This window comes from Cryptomeria japonica, chromosome 10 (genome assembly GCF_030272615.1).
Source record: "Cryptomeria japonica chromosome 10, Sugi_1.0, whole genome shotgun sequence".
In the NCBI taxonomy this organism is placed as follows: domain Eukaryota; kingdom Viridiplantae; phylum Streptophyta; class Pinopsida; order Cupressales; family Cupressaceae; genus Cryptomeria; species Cryptomeria japonica.
Genome location: NC_081414.1, coordinates 243,045,675 through 243,070,669, shown reverse-complemented (window position 1 = coordinate 243,070,669; position 24,995 = coordinate 243,045,675). Strand labels below are relative to the sequence as shown.

General features: G+C 37.0%; 1 protein-coding gene across 1 annotated transcript; it reads right to left on the bottom strand.

Annotated features, from left to right (window-relative positions):
- Nucleotides 1-573: 573 nt before the first annotated feature.
- Nucleotides 574-8,402, bottom strand: LOC131066600 (aluminum-activated malate transporter 9). Its single transcript, XM_058001417.2, has 7 exons — nucleotides 8,106-8,402; nucleotides 7,455-7,981; nucleotides 3,527-3,664; nucleotides 3,119-3,388; nucleotides 2,830-2,966; nucleotides 2,603-2,749; nucleotides 574-1,551 (listed from the first exon to the last, which is right to left on the bottom strand). Exons 2-7 carry the CDS (start codon nucleotides 7,810-7,812, stop codon nucleotides 850-852), a joined length of 1,752 nt encoding a protein of 583 aa, XP_057857400.2. The 5' UTR covers nucleotides 7,813-7,981; nucleotides 8,106-8,402; the 3' UTR covers nucleotides 574-849.
- Between the last annotated feature and the right edge of the window lie 16,593 nt (nucleotides 8,403-24,995).

Below are 24,995 nucleotides of genomic sequence, written 5' to 3'. Positions count from 1 at the left end.
ATTACTCACTATAATTTATGTTTTACACTCTCTTCAAATTAGAGCGAAGAGCGATAACCATCCATAGGGTCTTTAAGTATAATATACTTAAATTAGGTGATATAGTTTAAAATACAATCCATGTGAACCTAACAAGAAAATTCTCTAAGCGTCTCATACACAAAATTGAACTCATATAAGAAAATTTGTCATGTTACACCTCAATTTCCCTCTTCACATCAGATGAATAATATGTGAATAATATCTTCACATGAGAAAATTGCTAGCTGAAAGTGGACCATCAAACTGGTGCTCATATAATTTTATTTTATTTTATTTTTGACAATTTTCATTTTGCTGATGTCATGATGTTGTACACCAAAAAAAAAAAAAATTAACTCTTTTTCTTTTTAAACATACAATTGCAATGTTTATCATTCATGAATCACTATCTCAAATGTGATGGTGTCGTTATCTGCTTCATACCAACTTATATTCGTTTCATACGCAAGGAAGGACTTAAATTGTCAGTTGTAGCTCTTTTATATCATAAACAAAATTTGCAATAGTGCAAAATCAAATAAGGCTAAGGCAGATTGGCAAGGTGATAAAACATTTGCAGCTGTACAAGTTATAAGAACGTTAGTTGTGGTCCTCCGGGCTGTATTACATTTGGAGAATTCCTAAGAATTTGAACATGAACAAATAAGTTATGTTATTTCATGTTTAATTATGCTTCTACTTCACTCTAATTCCTGATTAGGATGTTGCTTCGCAACATCATAATTGGCTTAAAATAAGAGATGTGTGGGCAAGGAGCTTGCTAGCATCAAGAAAAAAACTACCAAGAACTAACAATTACAGTCATGATCACAATCTGAAATTTTTTAACAACCTTCGGCAAATGCCCTTGGTTTCAGTTGAAGGACAAGCATCAGGATCTTTGAACTTAGCCTTCAAACTTAGCTCGTTGAATGATTTAACTAAATTATCAAGCCTTGCTACAAACTCTATTAAAAGTGAGGCAAATGTTGCCAAGGAAAGTGCACTTGCACTCTCAAAGGTCTTCTCTCTTGTGTCTAAATATGGTTGATCAATGACAATTGAGTGTCGTGAAGGCCAGGACAATTGCTTGCACATTTTCTTCTCTGGCGCTTTTGCTACTGTGACAGATGTTATCCCCAAGTTGGAATCATGACTATGCCAACTTTTTGAAAGAACATCAACCCCATGGTCATTATCACAGAACCCGTGCTGACTGTTTGACATCTTATGTGAAAGATTCCCTAGTTGATCACGTCCCTCATCTTCAATTGGTTCATCACTTTGACTTGGTAAAGTAGTGCCCCTATTCCCAATGACCCAACTTTCTGAATTTACCAGAAGATAAGAGCGTGCATCAATCTTTGTCTGTAATTCTTCTGCTGCTTTGTGAACTTCATCTAACATATCTTCACTCTTCAATTTCATCATGTTATCAAGGTTATTGCCCAGTGCACGCAAAACATTTGCACCTTTATCACTCACTTGTCGTAGTTCATCACCGAAAACCTGTCGAAGTTCACGGGGAGCCTGCAAATGCAATCTCAAGTCAAAATTCTTACTAGATACAGAAAAGAAGATCAACTAATATAAACCTAGCTTGGACAACAAATCATTTGTCAAGATAGCATCATTCCTTCAACAGGGTCCAAAATATCCCCTTCCAGGATTATCTCAAACAGAATTTGATTAGATAACAAAGAATGCTTTCATTTCAAAAGAACAGATTCGCAGTTATATTTTCACAAAAATTAAGTACAGCAGGATTCTTGGACTACTGAGTAAAATTATCAATGGTCCAGACTACATTTTGTGAATGTAATATGTTGTATGGCACAACTTGCAAGCATATTTGTCAAGCAGCTATGTCGCTTACATCAAAGCATATAACTTTACCCAATATTACCGAAAGGAACAATGTCTCTAGAGGCCTTTGCAGAGGAATATGAAATTAGGATGTGATCCATTTTTCTTAGCCGATTCTAAATGCTGCTCAATGTAGAGAGTATATTGTAAATAAGAACCATTCAACCTGCTAAGAACTTACCATTACCCTAAGCATAATCCCAAATGGATTTAAGGTCTCACATTTTAAATGGTGCAAAAGCAAATGAGAATCTTCAAATCTGGGAGTAGTACAGATTTTATACAATGGAGTGCATAAGGTCAACCGGTACTACAACACACTTATATGAAATCATACTCCCGAACACCTCCTACTTCATAGATCCCGATTTCAGATAGAATAACGTACCTTCACCATATTTTGTATACAAAAAAAAGACCAACAAACAGAAAACAAGGCAATGCACAGGAACAGAATATCCTTAAATCTGCTGTAACAGAAAAGTTTTTTAATCATTACAGGTTCAAGCAATCCAGGATAAAAGAATACTAAAATTTAAATCACTGATTCTACATACATCTATTAAAAGCAATTAGTAAGCATATTGTTTGGAAAAAGCAAAAGCAATTTCAGAAAAAGACTGCTAAAATGACACCAATCAGTATCATGAACCCTTTTTTCTGTTGTAAAGATGTATTTCACTTCAGGTTTAACTTCATATCTTCCAGCACTAACCTGTATCTCTGAGAGTATACAACCATGCAAAGCCATAACCATATATGTACAATGTCTCAAAGCTCCTCCCAGTTTAACATAGTCTTTCCAGGGATACTTCATCATTGTGTATTTGCCATGAGGCCACTCCCAGCTTGCAAAGCCTTCCTAAACAATTAAAACAGTTCAGATACTTTCAAGGGAAAAAAACTGTGTATGACTGGAATATAGTGGACACCGTAGCCTACCAGAGTTTCCTCTTGAGATGCAGAAATGACTGCCTCCCTGTACGCATTATACACTGGATCATCATCAGCCTGACATACAAGAATTTTTGATGGAACTTTTTCCATCTCTAATCCTGAAAGATATCCATCCATGCAGCCTAAAAAGAGTATTTTCAGATTAAGTAAAATGATGCAAACAACAGATTATTTGACAAGTCAAGCAATAAAGCACTAACAATCAAATTCATTTAAAGTTAAAATTCAGTAATATTAAGCAGCACATATTGTAATTGATTTGCTTATAACTCACCTTCGAGGGAGTTTGCAACACCCATAAAGTTTTTCACTATCAGTTTGTGTAGGTCCTCTCCAGCCCAAATTGGGTAAATACAGCCATTAATTAGAAAAGCAACAGAAGCCCCCAGAACAATGAGAAGAAAGCGTGTTATTGCCGTGTGAATGAATGCCCTGGTTCTATATCCAGATACTAAGATGAAACAAAATGTAATCAGGAACACTCTAAATCCATATTCATAAGGTTTCATCTTTGGATATAGCTTAGCAAAAGTGGCAAGTGCACCTGAAAGCAACCAGCCAGTAGCATTGTCAGACTCTAAATAATTTGCATGTATAAGGATACAATCCTTGCACCCAAAATTTTGAATATCACGAACAACAGTTGACAAACTTTTGAATCTTACAGATATTGTCATCTAACCTGCGGTAAATATGCTTATGATAAATATCACAGGTTCCCACTTTTCAGTGAACATTGCTAGTTCTGCAACTCCAAAAGCTAAGCCACCAGCTGTAAATGTTCCTAGACCTCGGTTAAATCCCTTACTCAGTGTTGCACCTGCATTTGGCAGACGAAGTTTATATTCCAAGTAGACCATTATAGAAATCATTTAGAAAAAGGAAGAATCAAAACTTAAATACATTGACATAAACACAGTCTTGTACAATCCATTGACAAGACATGCAGACATATTTTCAATGATTTGATCTAAATTCGGAGTTTACATAATTGGACTGAAATACACTGACGTAAACTTGTACAATCCATTGACAATACAAGCAAGGATAATGTTATTGGTTTGATTTAAATGCAAGGATATAAGTAATTGGATGTTAATGATCTAGGGAAGAATTTATACTTGAGAAAGAACAAATTTGGAAACCCTAGGCTGATTTAGCATTGATAAATGAGGGATATATAACCTAGGATTGCAATATATTTCTTTGCACTAAAATAATTGAAATTTGCTGAAAAATTGATCTATGAGAGGAAATGTAACAAAGATATCCTAAATCTCAGATTTATGCTTCTAACTAGATTAAATGCAGGAGCTGAGAAATGTAAACTAGAACATAGGAGATAAGAAAACATGCCCCTTGGATATTTGTAGAGTATATCTAACTGAAGAAATGGGAAGGACAGCTCTAGAACAAGAAATTTGGAAATTTTCGGGTCTGGAAGATCAACAGAGACTCTAGTGTTTGACCCAAACGCTTCTGCAGGACAGGGACTCTAGACGTTTATGCTAACACTCTTTTGCAGATGATCTTGTCTATAATGGACACCATTGGAGGAATCTGATGTTGGGTATGGGTATTCTTGCCCTCTGTAGACATCCCTGAAGAAACCTGCACTGGAGGTGGGAGGTTCTGCCCCTCTTGGGCACCCAGTCAAGTCACTAGAGTTGAATAGTGGCACTCTAGGACAGATCTGCAAAGGCACTTGTGTGAGATGCTTCTGTTGTTCTGACTCTAGTGTCTATGAAAATGGTAGGACAATAAAATTTCCAGGGCCTGTCCACCCCTATGTTTTGCTTCTTTACCAAACTGTGTTGCCTTCATTCTTGTGTTACTGATCTTCAAATATGGCACCAAGCTATTTCTGCAGATTCTTCAGCATAGACTATAGAGGCTTCAATATGTTGTCACAAGTGTTGGAACAGAAAACTTAGTACTTGCAGGTCCCAAAAGTGTCGAATGAATATCTTTAGAATTTCCTTATACTTCCGAAACAACCTAATAGGCTTTCTGCATTTCAAGATCTATTTTATAGTTAAGGCCGATGGGTTTTACAATGGCTTTAGGAGCTAGGTTAAAATTTATGATTAAAATCTCAGGATTTCTAAATAAGCTTAGATACTTTGTTGGATCTTAACAACATGTCCAAGACGCCCTTATTTTAACAAACAAGTGTCTTTTTAGATTTTCGACTTTAAACTTCTAGGATAGATTTAACGGATGTGATGATACTTTATCTAGTGAGAAATCAGTCCATTGTTCAGGAAAAGGCTTAGGAAATAGTAAATGGACCCTAGAAAATACTTAGGGGGTGATCACCAAAAGGGCGGCAAACACATAAGACAGAGATTGCAAAGTAGGTTATTTTTTGCCTCACCAGTCAAATTTGAAATCTCAAACCTGTGTAGTTATGGAGATTTTGGACAGTTTTTCATATACTAAAACTTATACATAAGCATTGAGTTGGTATTGAATGTGAAAATTAAATATCTATGGATACTATTTTTAAGAAACATGTCGCAAATCTTTAAAGGACAGTTTAGTTCCAGTGCACAGATGGGATGTTTCAGGCAATTGTTTTGAAACCAGACAATTTTATTGTTTGGTCCTGAAATGTAAAGACAAGAAATATCTAAATTCAAACATAGAGAGATCAAATAACCAGTGAATACATTTAAATTTTTAATAGAATCTTATGAAGCATGAAACAGTTGGCAAATCTTTCTATCTCATAAAAATGGAAGATAATCAAATAGAGAATGATATATTAATATGAAACATCCTCCACCACTAAGGAATTTGTAAGCATTCATCTAAAAAGATATCACAAATAACACAACCACAAAGCACACAATATATGTTTACTCGGGGAAAAAGTAAAGGTGCTTTTCAGATGTATGATGTGTTGTGTCTGCTATTACTAGGAAGAACAATTCTGTGTATGAGCATATGATGCATCCGCCTGCAAGGGTTTCAGGGTCACACATACCCTACCGACTCAAGATTCAAACTAAGCCTTCCCCACTCAAGCATAAGATGTCGTGCACAGATGACTGATGTTTACCAAAAAACGCGGGAATCAATCTAGTCTGTCCTAAATAAGTAATAATTTACTCCAAACACAGGGTAAGGACTGTACACTGTTCTGTTAAGACAGATGTTTACTTCATTGGAAAGGGAATGAAAATATTATTTTGCTGTACTGTTTTGTACAGAGTATGAAACCAGCCAGGTTGAGTATTTGGGGGTAATGAGGTGAGGAAAGAGATGGAACGGAAAGGGGCGCTGAAACAGCAAGAAGAGGATAAACAGAAAGCTTCTTCAATTGCGAAATTATATTTGCTATGAGCAAATAATTTAAGAAGTCTATTTTTAATGCATTTGGCATTATGTTTTTCCAGTGTAATATTATTTTACAGAAATCATTGGCAGATTACTATCCGGTCAATCTTCAATATCAGGAATAGTATATCAGTTTGAATATTATCTCATTTGACACTCATTGTCATAAATATGATGAATAGTATATGCGAGTGAATAATATAGTGGTTGAGGATCATTTCTCATCATCTTAGATGATGATTCATGGAAGAGTGGGAACTTGATTTTTTTTATAAAGGAGTGGTTGAAACTGAATGGCAGCAAACCCAAAGTAGTGGGTACTTCTGTTAAAGAAGTGAAGCCCAACGGACATGACTCTTGGTTGTGCCCAACGGAGAATGTCTTTTGGCTGTCCGCATTCTTATTTGGGCTGTTGTTTTATTGATTGATTGAATTCGCTGCTGATGATTTGTATTGTGTAAAACACTGATGAAATAAGATTTTCCCTGCATTAAGAGTGAATGTAGTCAATATTGGTGAACCACTGCAAATTATTTGTCTTTGCTCTGTTTATTAGTCTTCTTTACTCTGTTCTTCTGCACACTTCATCATAGAGTATGAGTGTGTGGCTTATGAGGAAATACAAAGGAGTGGTTGAAACCGAATGGTACTTTATATATGAATGTGTGGCTTTGGAGAATATGCAAAGGAGTGGTCGAAATGGAATGACAGTCCATCATAGAGTGTGTTTGTTTGTGTGGTTTATGAGAATATTCACAAGCAGTTTGAAAATAATTCGAAGGTGGATAGTTTGTTTGAGCTGTTTGAGGAGGCAAGATTTCACACCTGCAAAATTCTTACTCAAGTTCAAGATAACTGAAAAGAAATCTAAAAAAGTATTTATTTTTGAAGTTTTGGATGCCTTAGATTTTACTTGGTCTCATAGACGTCATTGAAATAAATAAATTCATTCCACTAAATGATAATTATACAGATGAAGCAGTAGAATTGAACTGGACAAATCTATAACACCAATTAACACTACCATAAATGTCATGAACAGCACTGGAATTAAAACTAACAAAAATCTATAACATCAATTAATACCATCATAATTGAGAGCTGCATAAAGATGTTGCACCAATTCGCCCTTAGACAAATTGGGTTATCACACAACTCTCCTACAAAACAAATATTTCAATTGCCCATGAAAAGAAGAGAAGGTCACCAGCCAAAATTGGGCTTTGGAACAAAACAGAAGCAATAAACAGAGAGGATGCATAACATACCTACAGTGTATTCAAAGACAACCACCACAGTCAATATTGCCCAAATTGAATAAGTACTAATCTGTTTGTAGGGCTCCTCCATAAACATCAGTAGCGACACCAGGCTCAGCGCCATTCCCATTTTCACTGAAAATATGGCCTTCCTGGGATCACTCTTTGCGAATTCCAGAGCCTTACTGAATGCTCTGCACACACCATTCCGCCACTTGTTCATCCCTTCCCTCAATCCTACACAGCAACCACATCGCGCCTGCTGTCCCTCCACATCAATGTCTTCATTTTCCTTCTCCCGCTGGCTAAGCAAACTCTCTCTGCTCTGCTCACAGCCACTGTAATCCGCTTCTCTGTTAGGTGGCATGATTCCAAATTCAGGATCTTCCTTCTCTTCCTTGTCTCACTTTCTCTACTTATATAGACCTCAAGCCTCTAAGACCCCAATAATTTTGATGACATATATAAACCACCCAATTTCAAATAAAAAGGAATCTACCGGGAAAGTGAAGATAAAGAAATCTGCCTCACATGACCTGCACATGGAAAATTATCCAGTAAATGCCAAAAATCTCTGTTCCCAACAACAAATAAAACAACAAAAAAGAAAAAAAGCAAAAGAAGACCAAATCCTGGTCATAAAATTTCGTACGTGCTTACCCTTTCAAGCAAAATTCCTCTTGATAGACCTAATTAACAATATGGTTGAAAATCAGCAGTATAATTTCGTGTATTTTAATCAGAACGCTGGCAATTCCTGCAAATGTGTCGAGATGTGGGCACATTAGAATATATTAGTCGGTTTCAAATTCATTTTTGACCTCGTCACCATCTTTTAAGATAACCTACAATCCCTGGAGAGTTTTAAAAAACTAAAATTAAATCGCGTGGAAGAATAGACATAACATGCAGACGTCTGTACGGAATGATTTCCACGTTATTGCCGCCTCAACATACAAAAGTCAATTATTTGGTTAATTTGCAGATGAGTAGGCCTATTGTGATCGAACTTGTTTAGAATGATTAATACGTGTACGGACAGTGCAATGATCTTCGAATTTTATGAAAGGCACATTGCATCTGTACCGTTCACGTGTGAAAATTTGGGCAACTGTTCAAGGAGTTTTATAAATAACCGAACAATTCCTGCAAATGGGTTTCTGGCCTAAAGATATTGAAACGACGTATGAAAATTCTTCCTTGATCTCACGTTCATGCTAATGGTCCCATCATTATCGGTGAAACGGCCAACCTCTACACAGCACCCAAAATTTATCATGTTTAATAATTAGTTGAAAAAAAAAACTAATTATATTTTAATTTATAATGATTAAAAAACACAAACAAATGATAAGTTTGGGTGCTGCATAGACAATGGTCGCGAAACGTGCCCTTAAGTGAGTTTTGAGAAGCCCTACTTCCTCAAACAACTTTATGAGATTGTCCAACTTGCTTCGTCAACCAACTTGCTCAAACAATATCTATCATCTTGTTGCAACAATCTTTTTAATGAGAATATGAGGGGAAATACATTTATGATGGATGAGATTAAAAGATCATTAAAAAAAATCTTGATCATAAAATACATGATTATAATGGAACATTATCATGTTGTAATAAATTCATATTTAAGATATATGGAAAAAGTCATTGACCTTACATTTATTACATTTTTTAAATTCATATTTTTGATATATTTATTATTCAAAGTTTTGTTTTTCTTAAATTTTAATTCTTTCAAATATTTTTACTATACGATTGGCTAAATATCATTTTAGAACATAGATGATTGAGGAGTACAAGTTTTAGGCCGTAGCTAAACTGGCTCCAACACCGCACTATTGTATCATGGAAAGTCAATAACACTAAGTTAGTCGTGCATTACAGATCGTTGATCATGCAAGCTACGACTGTGATTTTTCGAAGAAGCTAATAACACGAAGTTTATAGTGTCGTTTTGGAGCTAGTTTAGTCCCATCCCAAGTTTTATAGCCAAACAATGAAATCATAGGTAGTAAAAGGCTCATTTCTCTCTAGTCAACAGTGTATTCACTTACAAATATTAAAGTTTTATCACCCTCCTAATCATTTGCACATTCATAATCTTATATTAGGAAAGGGTGCCCCCTTAATACCCCTCCTAATCAATAATATGTTCATTGATGATGTGTTTGTCAATTATGGGTGGGTTTGTAGTAATATAAAAATTTATTCGTAGTTTGATTACCCTAATAGACATACATGCGAAATATTAAAACAGATCTTGTACATTGTTCATTGATGCATGCATGATTTAAGAGAGGATGAATTTATTAAACCATTCATTTCTCCTTACCTAGACACACAAATCTTACCACTTTGAATTGGAAAGCTCATCTAACAAGTGATGAAATAAAAACTAGACCCATTTACATCATAGAATAGTGAGGAGATTTATGGGGTTGCATCTTTACAAAAATCACCAATGTCCAACACGGGTTCCTCTGACTCACAAGAATGAAAGGCTTATGTCAACTCCTTTCTCTAATATGTACTCATCTAATAATATCATTAAAGTTCTTGATGAGTCCATCAAGGAACAAGTTGTAGACATATAAATTTGACTATCTGATTAAATAAATATTTAATATTTATTTAATCCATTAAAATCAATTCCTCTATTAATTAAATAATATTTAATTAATGCCCCCCCCACATTCTTCTATTGATTAAATAAATTATTCAATTTAATCCAATTGACCATATTCTAACCTTTAATTAAATAAATCATTTTTATTTAATTAAATCCCCATTTCCTACTTAATTAAATTTACATTTAATTAAAATCTCCCTTCCATTTAAATAAATCAATATTTATTTAAATATTCTTCCAATGCAAGTTGTAATCACTTTTTGAAATAAATCATTTTATTTCAAAATTAAATCCAAAAATACCCTCCCACTTGCATTCTCCTAACAAATCCATTTGCATGACTAATTATCTTCTAGAGTCTTCTAAACTATCTTAATTAGCCTAATCCCCCCCTTAGCATTTGCACAATCCTTAAGAAAAGGTTCACTTCTCAAAAACCCTCAAAGTCTTCATAGACCATTAAAGGCTTTATGTCTTCAACAAGCTAACCCTCAAAGTCTTCAATAACCATTAATGGTTAACTCAAACTTGACCCTTGGTTATAGATTTTCTGTCTAACTTAACCCTTATCTAATCCATGGGTCTCTTCAAGCATTCATTACTTTGAGGTCATTGTTATCCATTAACTCTTGCACAAGATTTTATCCTTTGGACAAGGGGATTATTTGATAACTCAACCCTGATCTTAGCCCCTAGGGTGACCACCATGTCCTCTCAGGCATTTAATGCCTCTTCTCTCCTTTCTCAAGCCATCTCATGCTAACAATTGTCACCATTTCATTGGTGAAAATTGTAAACATGGATTGAATATCATTCAATCCTAGCCCTTGTTAAGATTACTCAATCTTAACCATCCAATTGCCCATTTCCTCTATAAATAGGCGTCATTTCTCTCATTATAGGGATCCAAGTCTTCATGCATCTAAATTATAGTCTCATTTCATCAAGAATTTTGCCTCTCTATGATAATCAAACATTTTAATCATTTAGGAGCATATTAACATAGTATTTTTAATCATGAATCATTTTAGCATAGCTTGTTAGTTTCTATATCATATCATCTTCTTCATTATAGCATAATATCATATCTTAGCAAGCTTTGTTAATCCATGTAGATCTAAAATACATTGCATATAGATCATTTGTATCCCATATTACTTGTTCTTGGAGTTTTCATTCTAAAGGTTAGTTGCTCAATGATCTGAGAGCAACCATTGACTGAAAGAATCCTTGGAGATAGAGAACAATAGAACGGTTTGGAAAGATTGTTATTTGAACTTGTTTTCTTTGTTATATCTTTTCATATAATGTTTTATTGGTGTGCTTGTTTGTCTTGTTCTTAATTGACCACACCATCTTTTCAGCCATACACAAGTATTCCTAAGCGCAAGGCTTTGACATGATAAGGGGCGAGGGCGAGATTGTGCTTGACGAGTTTGGGGGAATGGATACCCCTTAGTCCTTGACTCTTAGCAAAAGAGGATGAATAATCCTCCATAAAAATAAAATGGATTTGCAGCATGCCATAACCGAAGAATTCTAAAGTTGTGCTACCAGGCCCTTAAAAGTATGACAGTCATGATATACATATCTTGACAGATAGTGGAAGTATTACAATGTGTGCAGAAATGAGTGGCATTTTGCATGACAATTGATTTAGTGATATAGTTGAGGAGGAAGATTGTCAGGACTATCTTTCCTAACTTTTGTTATTTTAATAATTTTATTCATTCTTTATATTTATTTATTCGTAGCTCAACATAATTTCATTATATTAATTGATATTATGATTTAAATTTGTTAATTTTAGACGTTTTAAAAATCAACGAGAGTTATAAATATAATTGACATGGTGTATTTAAATTGGGATAAAGACTCTTAGTGGGGAGGGTAGTGGAATGAACACTGAAACCTCCTATGGATTCCCAACTTTATGTTGATATTGAGAGGTTGTTGCAAGAGATCCATGGTAATAAGTGGGGATTCTCTTCTTCTGAATCAAGCGACTTATTCTTAGATCTATGTAATTTTTGAATTAGATTTTCAAATAGTTATTCTATTGTCTCTCTACTTCTACCCTCCTTTGTGTTTTCTCTCCAACTAAAATTTGTAACAGTTTATGCTAAGGGAAGATCGGGTTTCTATATCTTTAGAAATAAGTGTTCTATTTTATGATACTATAATCTTTGATAAATAATGATTAGGTTGATAATTTTATTTGTTATTAGGTAAAAGGTTATCAATAGGAAGATACAATTAAAAGAATGATTATCAGTTGTTCAAGTGAGATAAAATATCGTATTATTTCAAGGGTAAGTGCACCAAGATGGTGAACAAAAAGGGGGGTATAAGTGGCCACTTTTTTTTTTCTTTTTTTTTTTTTTTTTTCTGAAAACAGGTAAACCTGAACTTCAAAGAGCTATTTGAAGGTCATGCACTCAAAACTAGGAGTTGAAAAAAGAATAGGAATTGTAGTACTCTGAATCTAGTTTCTAAACTACTATTTTTTTTTAAAATTGGATAATATTAAGAGGGTCAAACCTTTCACGCACGAAAAAATGTTCCTAATTTTTTCAGAAAAATATAACATAGCTATTTTCGTGCTCTGCACAAAATATATAGTTAGATTTAGTATTTTGCAAAACCCTTTGGTAGGATGATAGGTAAGAGTGAGATCTAGAAGTTGTGTATTTTTTTGTAATTTTTCGTCAAGTATTTTATTTTTTATGATATTTGGAAGTGACCGCATCCTTAAAATTTGGTACCTGTTCATGCGCTGGGCATAACTTGCATCAAAATAATCAAAAATGCAAATTTTTTTTTAAAAGTGTATAGAATCTAGTGTAGAACAATAATATATAATTTATTTTGAATTTGGTCAAGTATATCAAAAGTTATTTAAATAATGGTAGACATATGTCTGTGAGGATTGTCAAGGCACTGATAAAGAAAATTAAAGTTTACTATGCTAATGTTGTCCAAAAATTAAAAAATTTATATGGTCAAAAAACTAAGAAGATGTGTGAGATTATGGTGGTAATTTTAGAGATACCCACTTCATCATTTGTAAACCTGATGATGATGAAATCAAGAAATCATGGTGTAGGATGAAAAAACGTGTAAAGGAACAAAAAGTGGGGGAAAATGGGCTTGCAAGCCTTAGGGTCATTTTCCAACCCTCTTACCAAGGCAAAACCCGCACAGGTTATGAAGAACCAAAAGTACTATTCGCAGTTCTTCATAACCCATACGGGTTATGAAGAACTAGAAACATTTTTTTGGTTTCACAAAACCCGTACAGGTTATGAAGACATAATAATGTATGCTTGTAAACTTAGCATTTACTACACATGTTTTAGACATACCTAGATAATATGTGTTTATGTATGTATATATGCATATTTATAGTTATATATACATATATTTATATAGATATATGTATATATGTTTGTATACATGCATGTACCTCTTCTTTTCCTCTCTCTCTCTCTTGTCTTACTTCCCCCATCATTGTCTTTGTCTATTCTAAGCCCTAATTATCTTCCTTGAGTTCTATCTCATCTCTCTCCCCCTCACACTTCTCTATTTTTTGATTCTCTCACCCTTTTCTCCTTCTTGTTCTCTCTCTACCTCTCTCTCTCTCTCTCTCTCTCTCTCTCTCTCTCTCTCTCTCTCTCTCTCTCACACACACACACACACACACACACACACACACACACACACACACATTACCCTATCCTATTCTCACCCTCTCCCCCTTCTCTCTCTTTCTCTCCCTCTCCCTCTCCCTCTCCCCCCTCTCCCTCCCCCTTTCGTTATCTTAAATCTCTCTTTCTCTCCCTCTCTCTCCCTCTCCCTCTCTTTATCCTATTCTCCCCATCTCCGCTCTCCCTCTCCCCCTCTCCTTTTCCCAATCTCCCTCTCTCTCCCTCTCCCCCTCTCCTTTCCCCAATCTCCCTTTCTCCCTCCCCCTCTCCTTCTCTCCCTCTCCTTTTCCCAATCTCCCTCTCCCTCTCCCTCTCCTTTTCCCAATCTTGCTCTCTCCCTCTCCCTCTCTCCCTCCCCCTCTCCTTCTCTCCCTCTCTCCCTCTCCCCCTCTCCTTTTCCCAATCTCCCTCTCTCTCCCTCTCCCCGTCTCCTTTCCCCAATCTCCCTCTCTCCCTCCCCCTCTCCCCCTCTCCTTCTCTCTCCCTCTCCCTCCCTCTCCTTTCCCGAATCTCCCTTCATCCAATATCCCTCTCTCTCCCTCTCCCCCTCTCCTTTCCCCAATCTCCCTCTCTCCCTCCCCCTCTCCTTCTCTCCCTCTCTCCCTCTCCCCCTCTCCTTTTCCCAATCTCCCTCTCTCTCCCTCTTCCCCTCTCCTTTTCCCAATCTCTCTTTCTCTCCCTCTCCCCCTCTCCTTTCCCCAATCTCTCCTTTCCCCTTGATCTCCCTCTCTCTCCCTCTCCCTCCCCCTCTCCTTCTCCAAATCTATCTATCTCCCTCCCCCTCTCCTTTTCCCAATCTCTCCCTCTCCCTCTCTCCCTCCCCCTCTCCTTCTCTCCCTCTCTCCCTCTCTCCCTCTCCCCCTCTCCTTTTCCCAATCTCCCTCTCTCTCCCTCTCCCCCTCTCCTTTCCCCAATCTCCCTCTCTCCCTCCCCCTCTCCCCCTCTCCTTCTCTCCCCCTCTCCCTCTCTCCTTTCCCCAATCTCTCCTTTTCCCAATCTCCCTCTCTCTCCCTCTCCCTCCCCCTCTCCTTTTCCCAATCTATCTATCTCCCTCTCCCCCTCTCCTTTCCCCAATCTCTCCTTTTCCCAATCTCCCTCTCTCCCTCTCCCTCCCCCTCTCCTTTTCCCAATCTATCTATCTCCCTCTCCCTCTCTCCCTCCCCCTCTCCTTCTCTCCCTCTCTCCTTCTCCCTCTCCCCCTCTTAATCTCCCTCTCTCTCCCTCTCCCTCCCTCTCCTTTCCCCAATCTCCCTTTTCCCAATCTCCCTCTCTCTCCCTCTCTCCCTCTCCTTTCCCCAATCTCCCTCTCTCCCTCCCCCTCTCCCTCTCTCCCTCTCTCCCTCTCCCCCTCTCCTTTTCCCAATCTCCCTCTCTCTCCCTCTCTCCCTCTCCTTTCCCCAATCTCCCTCTCTCCCTCCCCCTCTTCTTCTCTCCCTCTCCCCCTCTCCTTTTCCCAATCTCCCTCTCTCTCCCTCTCCCCCTCTCCTTTTCCCAATCTCGCTTTCTCTCCCTTTCCCCCTCTCCTTCCCCAATCTCCCTCTCTCCCTCCCCCTCTCCCTCTCTCCCTCTCTCCCTCTCCCCCTCTCCTTTTCCCAATCTCCCTCTCTCTCCCTCTCCCCCTCTCCTTTCCCCAATCTCCCTCTCTCTCCCTCTCCCTCTCCCTTCCTCTCTCCCTATCCCCCTCTCCTTTTCCTAGTTCTACATAGCCCGTACGAGTAGAATTAAGGCCAAAACTTCTAGTTCTACATATATCATACGGGTTATGAGAAATTGTGAACGTTGACATATAGGTTTCCATAACTCGTATGGGTTATGGGAAAATTGTTATATATTTTAGTCCCAACGGCCTAAAAAATAGTATTGCAAGTTTTTTGAAGGCCCCATTGCTTTTGCACATGATTTTCTGGGACAGTAACAGTCAGGTTTTCATATTCTTTTGTCACTTTTGCTTTGGAATTATTGATTTTTAAGTTATTTTATAATTGTTACTTTAGATAATAACAAAATCATGATCATTTGTTGTTTTTTTGCTTTGATTATGATTTATTTGTCTTGTATTTTGGTTTTTTTTGAAGTTATTTTATTATTGTTACTTTAGATTATAACAAAATGATGATCATTTCTTGTTTTTTTGCTATTTGATTGTGGATTGTCATCATGATGTTATGTGTAGGACAATGGGAAAGAATAAGAGAGGAACAAATGAACAAAGAGAGGCAACAAAGGAAAGACAAAGGGAGCATATGAAGAGATTACGTGAAGGTACGTCATCTAATGCACCTAATGAAAGTGATGAACATTCAACAATTGAAATTGATATGATTAATGCACCAAATCAAAATGATCAACATACACCAATTCAAATACATATGATGAATGCACCTAATGAATGCAATGAACATACACCATTTGAAAATGATTCGGTGAATGCACATGTTAATGAAATTGAAGAAGATATACCATTTGAATTTGATGTGATCAATGCACTTGATGCACCTAATGAAAACGAAGAGCATGCACCAATCTTAACACCTCTTAGAATAATTTGTAGAAAACCAAAGTTCCTAATAGATATTGATGAAACTATTGTGAAGCCAATGCATGATAAAATTTTCGAAAGAACTTGTAGAAGAATGGTTAGAAGAATTTGGAATAACTATTTTGAAAACTTAAATCAAAGTGGAAGATGCCAATTAGTTGTTGAAATGATAAAAAATCTGAAATTTAGAGAGACAATAAAAATTTTGGGGTTAAGAACATCCAAAAATAATAGTGAAAGAACCATTGTGAGAAATATTTTTGATGCATACCAAGCCATCGGTTCAAAATCATGCACTAAAGATGCTAATTTTACTCGTCGTGTCCTCACATCAACCATAATGGGAAAGGAAATGAAAAAATCTCGTTTAATAAGCAAAACAAGCAAGTCATTAAGGATAAGTAGAACCACATTACACTATGCCTTAGAGAGGCGAGGGAAAATTGAGGATCCTAACAATAATGAGCTTTGGGCATTCTCCGGTAGACTCCCACGCAAGGACAAGGTTGTTGTTGATGCACTAAGAATGTTAATTGAGAGATTTTGGCATGACAACACAAGGGTTTCACCCAACCAAAGAGATGTTGTTAGAAGGCGAATTGGAATTAGTAATCGTGAGCCACATCCAAAACACTATTTAGATACAACTCAAACACAATTTTATGAAAGGTTTCTTCAAAGCTTTCCTCAGATTAAAATTAGTCAAAGATTTTTTGAGATGACAAAACCATTTTATGTTAAGATTAATCATGCACATACTACATGTTGTTGTAGGGTCCACGTTGAATTTTCCATGTATTATGATATTTATCGCTATATCTGTTGTACTTTGCACACTAACAATGTTTTGCAAGAATGTGGTCTACAAGCACCTCCTAAGTCACTGAGAGAATTTATTTCAAGTGTACTATGTAGACGAGATGACAGGTGCATTTATTATAAGATGATGTGTTTGAGAGGTTTTTGTCCTACATGTGGTGGTTTGCAACAGTTGCATAGATGCCTACATCTGGATAGCACACATGAAATTGGTAAGGAAGTAGTTTCTATTGGAAAATATAAGTCAGTAACATATGGTGTTAAAGATGGAAAATAATTAAAGAGGTGTGAGTTAGTGAAAAGGGATATATGCGTAGCTGATTTTATGAAGATGTTTCAAGAGAAACTAGTATATGAGTACATAGGTCACACACATAGAGCTAGATGGTTAGATGAGCAATTCAAGTTGTGTAAGGACACTTTCCCCCTCGACACTATTGTCTCTGTCATTGATTTTGCTGAGAATTATACACTAAAGCCGCAAAATGAAGTACAATCTATGTATTACCACTCTACACAACTTACAATTTTTGTACACATAGCATTCATGCATGCACATGATAGCACCGAGGAGGACAGAAAGGTTATAAGAGAATATCACTTCTATATCAGTGATGATCGTACACATTCCTCAAAGTTCGTGCAAGGATGCTTTACAGTCTTCTATGATAGTTTAAGGGAAAGAGATATAAGATACAACCAACACTTAATATGGTCGGACAATTGCACCGCACAATTCAAGAATGCAAGGATGTTCTACTGGTTGACTAGGATGCATGTGACAAGTGGTGTGCAACATTTTTGGAATTTCATTGAGGTAGGGCATGGAAAGGGAGAGCATGATGGTGCAGGAGCATGTGTGAAAAGAGCTCTTACCAGAGAGGAATTGAAGTACGAAGGTGGTGCAATGTTAATAGATGCAAAAATAATTGTGCAATGGTGTAGCTCTACGATGGGACCAGGTAATGCAAATTAGTCTATGGTTTCTAGATATTTTTGGTTAATAAGTGAATCTAACATTGAAAACTATCTAGATTGTTGTACACTTACTGGATCAAGTGACATGCATTCATTTAGAAGTTCAAATGCAACATCACTAGTTATTTATACTAGACATATTGCATGCTTTTTCTCTTCGTGTATGCATTTTTTGTGGGATGAATGTGAATCAAAAGAGTGGGTTGACCAATGGTCTTGTAGACCTTTGCAAATCCTAGATACATATCAACTTCCTAGAGCACTACAAATGAACCGGATTGAAGCATCAGTGGATTTTGACCATGTATCAGACATAGTTGAACCAGGTAACTTAGGTTGCAATGTGCTACAATTTTAAGCTTAATTTATTAGTATTAACTTATGTTGATTTTGGTATTAACTTATATCCTTCTATTAAATGCAGGTCATGTATATGCAGTTATTGTGGATGAGAAAAACGAAGAAGGAACATATTACTTTTTGTGTCGTTGTATTGAGGCCAAAAAGAAATTGACTTCTACAATGGTTGATGGAGAGGATATTGAGTACCCAATAGGATCCGTTGTTGTGACAGGGACATGGCTTAGAAGGTACCACGTTGTTGTGTCGAGTTGTATTGAGACCTCTTAAACTCATTTATTTAGCAGTCATTATATTGATTTTGGCATTATTCTTCTATAAAATGCAAGTACCCTATCAAAAATTCTAATGCCTAGTTGTTTGAGGACTTTGAGACACATAGACATATTCTTCATTACTCAAACCTTCTTGTTGCAACAAATATTCATTTGATTAAATATCGTGGTAGACCTCTTAACAAGGATTTGTGGAAAGTTCGTGAATCAGACCATGAGGCAATACTTGAGACACTAAGGGTTAGAGCTGATCCAGAAGGTTCACTTGATTGATTTTGGGCCATCTAGATGAATAATTCTACAATATGGTAGAATAATTTTGACAATTTTGTATATATCTTTTGCGAAACGTTGTAACTTCACTTTTTTGGATGTGCTCTACATGCATATGAGTTGTAATATGCATATGAGCTATAATGTGCATATGTAGATGCCAAATTTTGTATATAAAAATATCAATGAATTGTAATGTGCATATCTAGATGCTAAATTTTGTATAAAAAAACAACAATGAGTTGTAAAGTGCATATCTAGATGCTAAGTTTTGTATAAAAAAACAACAACGAGATGTAATTTGCATATTTAGATGCAAAATTTTGTAAATATAAATAGTAATGAGCTTGATATTTTATATAAGATGGCAAATTTTATATATGAAAGTGTCCATGGGGCTGATTTGCAAATTTTCAATATGAATATGCAATTTTTTTTTCCAAGTGTTTTGGGAAAGTTTTGAGTTATTATTGAATTACCCGATTTGAAGGGCTAGTACGAATAGTCTGAATCTGAGATAGGATTTTGGTAGGCAGTGACAACATGACCCCATAGGTTCAAACGAATCATCCATAAGTGCCACGGTCTCTAAGTTACGCTATGTCAAAGTTTGACCCTTTTTTCCGCTTTGAGTGCTCAAGGGAAAACGTCACTACAAGGTGGCTTGTAACAATCATACGTCTTAGGGAGTGAGACAAGGGCACACCTAGTGTAAACCCGGCCACCCGGATGTGCTCATGCTGACGGTTCATTCCCACGACAAGCATAACGAAAGATGCACTATTGTGCCACCTCTCACTGACAACTTTTGACGGTTTTTGATGTAGCAGAAAAAATCTCACCATAAGAAAATAGACTCGAGTTGCCCGAAACCGAGATAGGATTTGGTAGGCAGTGATAACATGATCCCATAGGTTCAAATGTATCATCCATAAGTGCCACGGTCTCTGAGTTACGCTATGTCAAAGTTTGACCATTTTTTTCGCTTTGAGCGCTCAAGGGAAAACGTCACTACGAGGTGGCTCGTAACAATCAGACACCTTGGGGAGTGAGACAATGGCACACCTAGTGTAAACCCGGCCACCCAAATGTTCTCACGCTAACGGTTCATTCCCACGACAAGCAGAACGAAAGATGCACTATTTTGCCACCTCTCACTGACAGCTTTTGACGGTTTTTGATGCAACAGAAAAAATCTCACCATAAGAAAATGGAATCGAGTTGCCCAAAATTGAGATAGGATTTTGTAGGCAGCAATAACACAACCCCATAGGTTCAAACGGATCATCCATAAGTGCTACGGTCTTCGAGTTACGCTACGTCAAAGTTCGACCATTTTTTCCGCTTTGAGCGCTCAAGGGAAAACGTCGCTACGAGGTGGCTTGTAACGATCAGACGCCTTGGGGAGCAAGAAAAGGGCACACCTAGCGTAAAACCAGCCACCCAGATGTGCTCACGCCGATGGTTTGTTCCCATGACAAGCAGAACGAAAGATGCACTATTTTGCCACCTCTCACTGACAGCTTTTGACGGTTTTTGATGCAACAGAAAAAATCTCACCATTACAAAACAGAATCGAGTTGCCCGAAACTGAGATAGGATTTTGTAGGTAGTGATAACATGACCCCATAGGTTCAAACGGATCATCCATAAGTGCCACGGTCTCCGAGTTATACTACGTCAAAGTTTGATTGTTTTTTCCACTTTGAGTGCTCAAGGGAAAACGTCGCTACGAGGTGGCTCGTAACGATTGGACGCCTTGGGGAGAAAGAAAAGGGCACACCTAGTGTAAACTTGGCCACCCGCATGTGCTCATGCTGATGGTTTGTTCCCACGACAAGTAGAACGAAAGATGCACTATTTTGCCACCTCTCACTAACAGCTTTTGACAGTTTTTGATGCAACAAAAAAAATCTCACCATTACAAAATGGAATCGAGTTGCCCGAAACCGAGATAGGATTTTGTAGGCAGAGATAACATGACCCCATAGGTTCAAATGGATCATCCATAAGTGCCACGGTCTCTGAATTAGGCTATGTCAAAGTTTGACCATTTTTTTCGCTTTGAGTGCTCAAGGGAAAACGTCGCTACGAGGTGGCTCATAACGATTAGATGCCTTGGGGAGTGAGACAAGGGCACACCTAGCATAAAATTGGTCACCTGGATGCACTTGCACTAACGGTTTGTTCCCACGACAAGCAGAACGAAAGATGCACTATTTTGCCACCTCTCACTGACAGCTTTTGACGGTTTTTGATGCAACAGAAAAAATCTCACCATTACAAAATGGAATCGAGTTGCCTGAAACCGAGATAGGATTTTGTAGGAAGTGACAACATGACCCCATAGGTTCAAATGGATCATCTATAAGTTCCACCTGGACATGCTCGCGCTGATGGTTCGTTCAACTCTTTTTTTATAGGTGATGAAATGATGAACTTAAGCATGAAATGTCTTAATTGGTTCTTGAAATGATGAACTTCACTCCATAAGCACGAGTTTATGAAATAATAACTTCACTCCAGTGTCTTCACGCATGAAGGACTCAAAGTAAATTCACTCAATCAAAATACAGAATATCAACATTACTGGTATCAGTACTTGGGTATACACAATATGAGCAATAGATAGTTTAAAAGTATACGCCATATGAGTTACAAGTAATGAACAAATTGGATCACATTTCAAGACATATACACAACTAACAAATTTGATCACATTTCAATAGCAAATAACTAAGTTTCAGGAATATCACATTTCATATATATCAATGAACAAACTGGATTGAATATCAAGTTTCATATATATCAAAATGAACAATAATCATGTAAATATATCAAAAAATGGCATAGATGCCAAATCAATAATAGTTACAAAAATGTGGCATGTACCATGTCTGTCAAAGTCGATATATACATATACAAATGTCGAATATATAAAAAATTGGCCCTTCAATGACCACAACTATAACTATATGTCTCTATCCATATCTATGACTGTGGCGGATCATCAAAATCGAGCCTCTTTGAAGCAGTACGTGGCTGCAAAAGGACAATTCAAATGTCTAATTAGATATATTTTCTCAATATAACATCAAAATAACTAAATACTGAACTCTAAATTGTTTGAAGTTGAAATGTTGATTACCTCATCTTTGTCTTCTACAATTCGGTGAGGCTGAGGATCTGTGGGATGTCCTACATGAGGCTGTAACTGGTAAAACAACATTAATACATGTTAATGACATATATGCCAAATAACACATAATAACTAAAAATGAATAGACTAAAAAACTAAAGCATACCAGAGCCTTAGATGGATGTGTTGTGGTTGTAGAAGGCAAAGTCACAGATGAATCAGTTACGACCATTTCCTATATCCATGGTAAGTGATCCAAAAGGAGTTAACTAGATGGTTTCAACTCCGTTGTGCACTTAGTGAAAAGGAGTTGATCTAAGACAGACATACCTTTTGCCTTGGTCGTGTTGGATCCCATAATATACGTGTAGGACTTCTACTGAAATGGAATGGTAGAATAACAGTAGGAAGTTTGCAAGGGGCCAGTAATAGTTTAAAGACAATCATACAAGTTAATAACCCAAAGTTGTTGACAAACTAGATAAAACAAATATTTTTAACATATGTAGAAAAAATGCACACCGAAGCCTCGTATAGTTCTCCTGTAACCTTAGGAGGCCTTGTCGAATCTGATGCAGCTATTACCATTTCCTATATGAAAAATGATAACATATGATATAGACATAAAAGGATTTAGTTATTTTGAACAAGCAAGAATGCAATCCAAAGTGAATATGAAGATATCACCTCTTCCCTCTGCTGAACCTCATTGACATCAGGTGCATTCATTAATTCTGTAAACCCCATATTTTTCCTGTATATAGAACAAATAAATTAAGTGCATTTATCAATATCTACATATACATGTTTAATCATAATACATTTCAACAATTGAATTTAAATTCTAGTGAATTACCTTCTGTCGTTTGGGTGTCCGAGAGGATATCTTTTTATGCCTCGGAGTGCTAGAGGATGGCTTTCTCACACGAGATGTCCTCGAGGCAGGTGGGGTAAACTAATGGAAAGAAATTAACATAAGGGAAAAGAGCATGTATTTAATATATCACTTAAGTAAAAAATATATAAATCTAAATGGTACTGCATAGCTATCTTGGCCAAAGTCAATGGCTGAAAGTGTGATATCATCAAGTTGGGACATCTCAACCACTGATAAGCCCTACAAAATATTAAGTAATGGTACATATAATTAACAAAATATATTTTGAATCCAATGTATTATTATATTTTTAACAAATTTACAAATCTTTACCTCTGGTGGCGAAACTACTCGTGACCGTGGAGTCGACTGAATAGTATGTGGTGTACTCCCACCACCTGTTGCACCCTACAATGCATTTTATTTATATGTCACTTTAAATTGTTCTAAAAATAAAAATTCATTTCTTTTTATAAGATTTAGTCACTTAATTGATAACATGTCATAAACAGAATTAAACACACCTATGTCTGATAGAGAGGGTACAACATATTGAGCAGTTCGTCAGTGAGGGCCACATCCTCTGCAGTGGAAGCATGGCATCTACTCCCACAACATGTACATGAATGAGATGTCCCACCATCCTCATCCATGTCAGTGTCTACACCATAACATACACCCTAGCAGGTGGGGCACATATGCTGAATGGGTTGGCTCGTGCCAAATGATGCATGAGGTGCTGCTGATGAAGGAGGTGCCATCGAGGAAGGAGGTGCTACTGATGAAGGAGGTGTCGCTGATGAAGGAGGTGCTGTAGGTGCTGGTACATCCTCTGCTCCGACTAGCTATGTCCCATGCTGAACAATGACATCAGTCAATGATGCAGCTGCCTGAAGAGTCTGTAATTCCATAGACTCCTTCAAGGATATAGGGACAGTGACATGAACCATGGGTTTAGGAGCTGTACGCCTCCTATGTTGTGGATCTACCACCCTATGGGCCCTAGGTCTATCCTACGTAGAGCCTCTCACTCTACCCTGAAATTGTTGGATGTCAAAGTAATTTGGCTTCTTGCCGAGGATAAACTCACAATACAACTTTGTCAAAAAATATAGAGGCACCTCCCAATTATTACAAGGTGGTTGGTCAAAGACCATATACCACCTATCCCAAAAAGCATCTTTCAACCTAGCATGAACACACCAATGTATAGGAAACCAGGTCGTATTTAGTTCTAGGTTGTTACTGGTAACACGATCGGTGAAAAGAGCACATATGTTAGCTTTAACTATGCCCTTTTTCTTCACTTCATCATATGACAACCCATCCGCATAAAATGCTCGACATCTATCCCTCCATGAACCCCATTTCTTAACCTCCCTAGATACCTCATTTGCACTATTAGCCATTGTTTCTAGTGTTCTGGAAAGGGTTGAGTGGTGCTCAAGCTTAGAGGTCCTCAACCTATTCACCAAAATAGAAATTTGGGCACTATTTTGTGTAAGCCGATTGATGAGATCCTCTTGTGTGGCATCTACATGATCTAATGGAGGACGTGGAGGGTTTCGGGGTGGTGGTGGTTGTTGAGGAGCATCATTTTCAGGGTTTTCTTTTTTCTCTTGTGCAATGTTAACAGGGTTTTCTTGCGTTGCTTGTGCAAGAGGAGGTCTTTTTTGTCTATTTCATTTTTGGGGATTGCTTGAAGAATCTGACATCAAATCAATAAAAACAAAACTTAAATCAATTAAAAAGCCCTAATTTAATTAAAATGCAAAGAAAAATAATCAAACAAATCAAATCTTACCTGTTCGACGGGGTGCCATTGTTGAAAATTGCCTTTGATGATGGGAAAATAAAAAATTGTTGCAAACCCGTGCAGGTTCAATGCTCTTTTTTGCTTCTCCTTGCTGCTGTTCCACGAGTTTTGGCATTGAAAATGCCAAAACCCGTG

Excerpts from the sequence above, each read along its gene's own strand:
- LOC131066600 (XM_058001417.2), bottom strand. The coding sequence starts at position 7,812 with ATGCCACCTAACAGAGAAGCGGATTACAGTGGCTGTGAGCAGAGCAGA. Across the intron at positions 2,750-2,829 it reads CATCTCAAGAGGAAACTCTG|GAAGGCTTTGCAAGCTGGGA; the intron begins GTAGGCTACGGT and ends TTAATTGTTTAG. Across the intron at positions 1,552-2,602 it reads GTATACTCTCAGAGATACAG|GCTCCCCGTGAACTTCGACA; the intron begins GTTAGTGCTGGA and ends TTGCATTTGCAG.